Below are 8401 nucleotides of genomic sequence, written 5' to 3'. Positions count from 1 at the left end.
GCAGAAGGACAGTGGTTGGAATCCCGGCATCCCATATGGTTGCCTGAACCTGTCAGGGGCAAGTTTTTTTTATTTTTTTTATTTTTTTTTTTGGTTTTTGGGTCACACCCAGCGGTGCTCAGGGGTTACTCCTGTCTGCTCAGAAATAGCTTCTGGCAGGCACGGGGGACCATATGGGACACCGGGATTCGAACCAACCACCTTTGGTCCTGGATGGCTGCTTGCAAGGCAAACGCCACTGTGCTATCTCTCCGGGCCCAGGGGCAAGTTTTAAGTGTAGAGCCAGGAGGAACCCAAACAAAAGAAATTTAAAAAAAATTTAGGGAGGCCAGAAGCCTGGAGGGTGGAGGATGCTCCATGGGGCAGAAACCGGACCCCTTGCTCACAGGCTCAGTTCCTCTTCTCTTTAGTCCCTGCATCTGGTGAAGCCAATATGGAATTGGGGTACCAGGAATGTTCGTGGCCTGAGCAATGGTGTGGCCCCGGGGGGCAGTCAGAAGAGCTGGACCCTGCTGCAGTTCCTGAGCGATCAATTCTCCGACGTGACGTTCCTGAGGGAGTACCTGCACCGAAGGCAGATGGCAAATGTGCTCAAGAAAAATAGGTGAGAACCTCTGGCTCAGGCCTCACCAGAGGGGACATACACGCACAACAGAGGACACACATACAGCACAGAGACACACAACACAGGCCTTACCAGAGGGGACACACACACAGCACAGAGACACACACCAGAGGACACACACACACACCCAATACCTGCCTCTATCTCCAGCCTACACACACACACACACACACACACACACACACACACACAATACCTGCCTCTATCTCCAGCCTACACACACACACACACACACACCCAATACCTGCCTCTATCTCCAGCCTACACACACACACACACACACACCCAATACCTGCCTCTATCTCCAGCCTACACACACACACACACACACACACACACACACACACACACACACACACACACACACACACACACAAATACCTGCCTCTATCTCCAGCCTACTTCTTTTCCAAGCACCACAGTTCCTAAAGGCAGTCAGCTGGCCCGTCTCCTCTGTGTCACTGGCACCCCCAATCTAACATGATCCCTGGAAAATTTGCTAAAGCCCAAGCCTTCCCCATCTCAACAACCACTGCACCCTTGCTTGTGGAACCATCCAGACTCTGCTCACCCTGCACAGCTAGCTGACTGTCAAAATGCGAGACCATCCCTACCTACTAGAACCATTTCTCCCTCCTTCCTTATGTGGGCTCTAGACCTTCCTTGGCCAGTGAATCACAGCAGCTCATTGGTCACCTGGTGCTTCCTAATGGCTATTAGTTGGCAAAGCAGCCAGAAACTCCAAATAAAATAGGGGCCCAGAGAAAGCCCACACACACTGAGAAGAGTGCTTTGCTGGAATCCTAGGCTCTACTGCCAGCACTCATGGTGCTCAGAAACAGAGAATGAAAGTAAAATAGAAAAGATTACCCTTGGCTTAAAACCCTCATCTGACTTTTGCTGCTAGAATGAAAGTCCAAATCCAGAGATCATAGTGAGCCCCTCCCAGGGCCACCACACACCCCATTTATGTGGCATACCCCTCTCACTATTTACAGTGGCAGGGGTGGGACCCAGGGCTTTGAGGGCTTGAGTGCTCAGCTGCTGTCCCTGTTACCGTCCTGATTGGAGCTTCCATGCAGCCTGTGCCCACAACTCAGGTGTCCACTCAGGAGTTCTCCATTCTAGCACCATTTCTTAGCATCCATGCTAAGGGAGTCCCCATGCCAGCTTTGTCCCTTTGTGTCACTTTCACTTCGGAATCAAGACTCAGCTACATTTTCTTGCTTCCTGCACTGTGTCTGCTTCGAACAGCCCCACCATCTGCTTTAGCCATGCCCGTCTCCTGGTGCCCAACTCAGAGACACTCAGTGTCTATATCTGTAGCTTGAACACATATGTTGGTCGCTTTGCCTGTCTATCCTGGTGTGACCGACTTTGACCCTCTCAGCAGCTGTGGGGTGAGGTGGGCCCGTGTTCTAGCCTCACCACTGGCCTCTTGTCCCTCGGCAGATCCTTCACCCATCTCAAGAAACGCTACGGCCCAGACATCGCTGGCGCCTATTTCATCCTGCATCAGGGAGGCTCAGTCAAGTATGAAAGGGGCATGCTGGGGTGTGCAACTGGGAAGAAGGGGTGGGGGATGGGCTGGCTTCCAGGAAGCACACCCTGTCCCCCAGCTGTGCAGTTTGTGTTCATTCTCCAGCTTCCGTTTTTCATCTGTAGAATGGGATGATCACTTGGGAGCCATACCCAGTGACAGTGCTCAGGAGACCCTATGAGGTGCTGGGGATTGAAGTCAGATTGGCCAAGTACCCTACCTGCTGTGTTATTACTTCAGCCCCAACAGTGAAAAACTTTTTGTTTTTGGGTCACACCCAGCGGCCCTCAGGGGTTCCTCTTGGTTCTATGCTCAGAAATCGCTTCTGGCAGGCTCAGGGGACCATATGGGATGCCGGGATTCAAACCACCATCCTTCTGCGTCTAAGGCAAACACCTTACCACTGTGCTATCTCTCCGGCCCCGAAAAACTTTATTTTTAAAATAAAGTTCCTATTTGGGAAACTCCTCCTGCCCCTTGTTTGTGAAGTCCCTCTAGTCCATTATTTTAGCTCAATTTGACTCTCTGTCATCCCTCTGGCCCTCAGCCTTCAGATTTCTAAAAGTGACCAAACTCGCTGTTGGGCAGCAACTGGCAGCCATACCATTTTTGAAGCCATTAGCATGTACAGGAAGGTGCCACAAAGGCTGGAACCTGCCACATGCCTGCCCACTCCTTAGGTTCCAGGGCCATGATTGGTTGGACTCAAAAGGGTCTGGTCACTCTGACATCAGAAAGTTCCAGGACATCCATGTGGAGGCTGTGGATGTCAGTGGCTGTGACATCAACTACCAAGGCCTGGACAACCTCAGTGAGTATTGGGGGGGGGGGGGGCAGGGACTGATCAGGGCACTGGCTTCGTTCATAGTGGGCTCACTCGTGCTGTCACCCTCTCCCTGCAGTGAACCTACGGGCTCTCCAGTCCCTTTGGCTACAGCGCTGTCCCTACATCGATGACTGGTGTCTCAGCCGCCTTTATCAGCTGGCCAACTCACTGCAGGAACTCTCGCTGGCTGGGTGCCCCCATGTCTCTGAACGGGGCCTGGCCTGCCTCCACCACCTCCAGTGAGGCCTCTGCTTGTGCTGGGCCCTGAGTCAGGGCATTTCCCATCCCCCCATGGACAGGAGGGAAAGTGGGGAAGGGGCTGGAGGGGTCCCCCATTTGGTCCTGCTATGGGCGTCTTTGGGTGGGGAAACACAGAAGAGCCACTGCTGAGCCTGTGTAGGAATGAAATTCCTCCTCCCTTGTCCCTTGCTTTGATGAAAAGTCTTACTTTCAGAACTGGGGGGCTGCGAAGGGTTGTGTGTAATGAACATGGTTGATTTGAGGGATAGCTCCTTCTTGGGACATCCTCCCGATCCTTCTGTGGCCCCCCTCTTGCCTCCTCTAGGAACCTCCGCTGGCTCGACATCTCAGACCTCCCTGCTGTGTCCAACCCAGGCCTCACACAGATCCTGGTGGAGGAAATGCTGCCCAACTGCAAGGTGGTGGGAACTGGCTGGGATCAGGGGCCTTCTGGAAGCACCACCAGCCCCTCTCCTACCTGTCCTTCAGCCCTCTCCCCCTCTAGCTAGGTCTCAGCCAGAATGCAGATGTGGACAGGCAGAAAGGTTGCAGGACTTGTGGAAGGTTGAAGCACGCTGGTATCAACAGTGCCCAACCTGGCCTTTCCCTGAGTTCTGGCTCCAGTTGGGTTCACTGAGCCTCTGGTTCAGTTGGTAAAGGGCTGTAGAGGAGGGAAAGCCCAGCCCAAACCCCATGGGCTGTCTGCTCCCACCACAGCCATCGAAGTTCAGGGCTCCGGGCCCTGCCCTGCCGCCAGCAGCTCCTTCCACTCATGCTTCTTCCCGCCTCTTCTTCTCCAGCCTCCTAGGTCTGGAGTGAGGGACCCTGGCTATTACGGAGCCCTCAGAGCTGCAGTTTTCCCTACTCTGTATGCTACTAGGTCAAGTGACTTGACCACCCTGTTGGGCCTGTGCGGAGGGTATCTTCCCATGCAGGGCTGCTCAAACTGGGCACCCCAAGATCCACGCTGTTCCCTCTTACTGATGGACTCCATTTGGCTCCAAGTGCAACTTCCTGGTCTGCTCTGAAAATTGATCTGGATTCTTCTATGCCAAGTGGCATGGCTAGCTGCCAGCAGAGGGTGCCAGGAGGCAAAACTTCATGGTGCCAAACAGCTGAGCCAGTGCTTGCTCAGGGCCACAGGAATGCAGTGGCCCAGAGCTGCCCCTGGAACCTGAACGAGGCCCCTTACCATTGGATCCTTGTTACTTCAATTTGCTGATAATGTTGATTAATTAGGTGTATTAAACTTGCCCTGTTGAAGTTCCTATGGGTTTTCTTTGTTTTCTCCCCCTTAGATGGGAACCTGGGGTCTCACATGTCCTGCTGAGCTTCTTCCCAAAGAAGCCCCTGTAGTTTCTCCTGACCGAGCATGGAGAGAGATGGGGCTTGGCCGTGGAACAGGAGTGGGGAATCCTGGGCCCTGGAAACGGTGGCAGGGCTGGGTACAGCTGCAGACAATGTTCGAGTCCCCGCCCACGGCCCAAGGCTTCTAATGTGAGGCACAGGTGGGCCCTGGAGTGCCCTTGACCGCAGACAAATGCAGCCTGTTGACTCCCTGTAGCGCTTCCAGCCAGCCCCGCACCCCAGCCTATCCCTTCCCAGGAGAGCACAAAGCTCAGAGGTGTGTGCAGCCCCAATGGCTGCTGTTCAAGGCTCCTGGGACTTGGGCCTGTGGTTTCAGTGCTGCTCGGAGGGGCTGAGTACAGGGGACAGAACAGACTGGGAGAGGTTTTTACCCTGGAAACCATGTGCCAAAGCTGGAGCAGCAATGAGGGCATTTACCTCCAATGTGGCTAATCTGGGTTTGAATCCCAAAGGGTCCCCTGAGTACTGACAGGAGTGATATCCTGAGTGCACAGCCAGAAGTAAGCCTGGCGCATCGCTGGGTGTGGCCCCTAAACAAACAAAAGAAACTCTTGCCTGAATGGAGAGGACAATCTATTTCTAGAAAGGGCTGTCTGGCTGCAGACCAGGGGTGCCAAGTCCCCTGTGCACAGTCCGCTGGCACCTGTCTCCAGGCAAGGGCTGTGAGCCCAGATTCCCGAGCGTTCTGCGTCCGTAGAGTCTGGAGAACCAGAGAAGGGGAAAGGAGGGGACAGGAGCATTCTCTATGTTCCCTAGGGTGCATGCCCAGCGGAGTTCACCTGTTTCTAAAGTTGGTTGTGAGGTCAACTGTGACACTCAGAGAGAATCCTTGCACCCTCAGCAGTTTCCTGGAAAGGGGCTTCCTCTGTTGGTTCCCAAGCACCCACAGCTGGGGTGGCCCAGGGACAGGCCTCCTAAGTGATCAGAAAGCGGAAGCAGTGGCTGAACAACAACAAAAAGAGCCCATGTGTCCAAAGGGAGGGGGGCCATGGGGAGAACTGGGGCGTCAGACCAGTGGGTGGGGTCACAGTCAGTCTGGCCGTGTGCACAGTAGCTGGACACTGGAACCCGGATAAGGCAGTTAATGAGGCGAGACGCAGGAAGTGCTGCCTGGGGGGCAGGGACGCTGCTGGGTCCCTAGGGGGACCTGTGCTCCACTCCAACATCTTCCCTGAAAGGAGCCTCAGCTCCATCCAGACTACCCGGGCTTCTCGCTCCGGATTGGACCAGACTACGCCCTTGGCAACCAGTCCCGGGTGCCCTGGAGATTCCCAGCACCCCCAGGAGGGGCCCTGTGAGCTTGGCTTGAACCCAGAGAAACCCCAAGAGTCAGGTGGGCGCAGGGCTCCCCGCTCACTGCCCCATCTGGAGCCCTGAAGGGGTGGAGGAGGTTTGGAAACCTCGCAGGGGCGCCCGAGGGAGCGGGGATGTGGCTCAGCTGCTTGGCCTGGCCTGGCCTCGAAGGCCCGGGGCTCCTCTTCCGCACCACATGAATAAAGCAGCAATTTCTTAAGGTGTCAGGGCCCTGAGCCCAGCCCCACCCCGTCCTTTCCCCTAGTTTCCCGGCAGCTTTTCTCCGTTCCTGGTCCCTACTTCCTCCTCTCCCTCCCCTCACCCCTCCAGCAGGCCTCTGGGGCTTCATTGCTCAAACCCGGGGAGTAAGTCGGCGCACGGTCAAACGGACAAACAACTGCCGAGGGTCGAGGATCGCGGGGCCGACCTGGGCGCCACCCACCCGGGTGGTCTGGGAGGTCTGGATCCAGCTGGGGGAAGCGGCGGGTGTGACCCGGGCCCGTGGGAAGGGTGGGTGGGCTCCACCCCGCCTCCGGCCGACCCCAGTCTCCACCTGCCCCCGCCCCGCCCCGCCCAGCCCTGCGGCTGATCGTCCGCCGGCCCTGTCCTCTCGCAGGCACGGTCGCCGGCCCGGCCCGTCTCCGGCTCCCGCCTTTGCACTTCGGGGCTCTGCCGCGCCCGTCCACCGGACGCTGCATCCCATCCGGACCCCAGCCCCAGCTCTCCCCGTTCACCTTCCCGCCGCTGAGGCCCCACGAACCAGCCCGGACACGCCGCCGAACCCCGACAGTGGGTCCGCCCCGCACCCGCGCGGCCCCGCCCGGCCCCCGGGGCCCGCCCGCCTCCTGCTCCCCAAGCCCTGCCCTCCCGGCCGGCGGGGCGGGCCGGGCGGACGCGGCGGCAGCATCGCAGACCCGGCTTGCAGGAGGACACGCCGGGGCGGCCGGACGGGGCGGCCGGGGCGCCGAGCCCGCGGGAGCCCCCACCCGGAGGTAAAGAGGCGGAGGAGCCCGGCCGGGCCATGGGCACCGCGAAGGTGGCTGGCCGGGGCACCCGAAGAGCGGGGCTGGGCGCGCAGCCGGGGCTGAGCCCTCTCTAGGGTCGACGCTGGGGCTGGCAGGGGCTGGGGGTCCGTCCCTGCCCCCGCGAGGCCCTCCGGCGCCCTGCAGGCCCGCTGAGCCGGGCCATGCGCTGCTCCAAGTGCCTGCTCTGCCTGGCCGCGCTGCTCACGCTCCTGGGCCTCAAAGTCTACATCGAGTGGGTGGCGGAGACCCGGCAGAGCAGGGCCTACCCGGGCCCCCGGGGGACCCCGCCGGGCCCCACGCCCGCCAGCCCCGAGCCCACCCTGCCGGCGAACCTCTCGGCCCGCCTGGGCCAGACCAGCCCGCTGCCCTCGGCGTCCTGGAACCAGCAGCAGTGGCACCTGGGGACGCTGCCCAGCTCGGACTGCCAGGCATGGGGGGCCGCGGCCGCCGCCCGCATCCCCGACTTGGCCTCCTACCCCGAGGCCCTGCGCCGCTTCCTGGGGGCTGCCGCCTGCCGGAGCTTCCCGCAGTGGCGGCCGAGAGGGGGCGGCGGGCAGGTGGCCAACTGCTCGGCTCGCGTCCCCTACCTGCTGCTGGCGGTCAAGTCGGAGCCGGGCCGCTTTGCCCAGCGCCAGGCTGTGCGCGAGACGTGGGGCGGCCCCACTCCGGGTGTCCGGCTGCTCTTCCTGCTGGGGTCCCCCGAGGGCGAGGCGGGCCCGGACCTCGGCTCCCTGGTGACCTGGGAGAGCCGCCGCTACGGTGACCTTCTGCTCTGGGACTTCATCGACGTCCCCTTCAACCAGACCCTCAAGGACCTGCTGCTGCTGGCCTGGCTGGGCCGCCACTGCCCCGGCGTGAGCTTCATCCTGCGTGCCCAGGACGATGCCTTCGTGCACACGCCGGCCCTGCTGAGCCACCTGCGTGCCCTGCCCGCCAGCTGGGCCCGAAGCCTCTACCTGGGCGAGATCTTCACGCAGGCCAAGCCCCTGCGGAAGCCCGGGGGGCCCTTCTACGTGCCCACATCCTTCTTCGCCGGGGACTATCCGGCCTATGCCAGTGGAGGCGGCTATGTCATCGCTGGGCGCCTGGCCCCCTGGCTGCTTCAGGCCGCGGCCCGGGTGGCCCCGTTCCCTTTCGACGACATCTACACTGGCTTGTGCTTCCGGGCCCTGGGCCTGGTGCCCCGGGCCCACAAAGGCTTCCTCACATCGTGGCCGGCTGACCGCGCCAAGGACCCCTGCACCATCCGCGACCAGCTGCTGGTGCGGCCCCTCAGTCCCCAGGACAGCATCTGGCTGTGGAAGCAGCTGCAAGACCCTCTGCTTCACTGCTGAGCTCGGGGTTGGGAGGGACAATGGAAGGACATCAGAGGGCTACCTGAGCCACTCCTGGACTGCGTGGGTTGGGCAGGGACAGGAGGATGCTGTGATTCTGTCTACTTTGTGCTCTTGAAGAAACCACACTCACATGGCGAGGCCTGAGTT

General features: G+C 59.8%; 2 protein-coding genes across 2 annotated transcripts; both read left to right on the top strand.

Moving 5' to 3' along the window:
* The first annotated feature begins 399 nt into the window (after positions 1-399).
* On the top strand, positions 400-4499 carry DMAC2 (distal membrane arm assembly component 2). Its single transcript, XM_049787215.1, has 5 exons — positions 400-604; positions 2078-2158; positions 2846-2976; positions 3068-3230; positions 3557-4499. Exons 1-5 carry the CDS (start codon positions 579-581, stop codon positions 3738-3740), a joined length of 585 nt encoding a protein of 194 aa, XP_049643172.1. The 5' UTR covers positions 400-578; the 3' UTR covers positions 3741-4499.
* A 2579-nt stretch (positions 4500-7078) lies between these two features.
* Positions 7079-8251, top strand: B3GNT8 (UDP-GlcNAc:betaGal beta-1,3-N-acetylglucosaminyltransferase 8). Its single transcript, XM_049787192.1, has one exon. It carries the CDS (start codon positions 7079-7081, stop codon positions 8249-8251), a length of 1173 nt encoding a protein of 390 aa, XP_049643149.1.
* Positions 8252-8401: the final 150 nt, after the last annotated feature.

The sequence above is a fragment of the Suncus etruscus genome, chromosome 14 (genome assembly GCF_024139225.1).
Source record: "Suncus etruscus isolate mSunEtr1 chromosome 14, mSunEtr1.pri.cur, whole genome shotgun sequence".
In the NCBI taxonomy this organism is placed as follows: Eukaryota; Metazoa; Chordata; class Mammalia; order Eulipotyphla; family Soricidae; genus Suncus; species Suncus etruscus.
This window is presented reverse-complemented; position numbering and strand designations above follow the sequence as displayed.

Bases quoted from the DNA above. Each gene is read 5' to 3' on its own strand.
- DMAC2 (XM_049787215.1), top strand. From the start codon at position 579: ATGGCAAATGTGCTCAAGAAAAATAG. The intron at 605-2,077 runs GTGAGAACCTCT...GTCCCTCGGCAG, and splicing joins AATGTGCTCAAGAAAAATAG to ATCCTTCACCCATCTCAAGA. The intron at 2,977-3,067 runs GTGAGTATTGGG...CTCTCCCTGCAG, and splicing joins CCAAGGCCTGGACAACCTCA to TGAACCTACGGGCTCTCCAG.
- B3GNT8 (XM_049787192.1), top strand. From the start codon at position 7,079: ATGCGCTGCTCCAAGTGCCTGCTCTGCCTGGCCGCGCTGCTCACGCTC.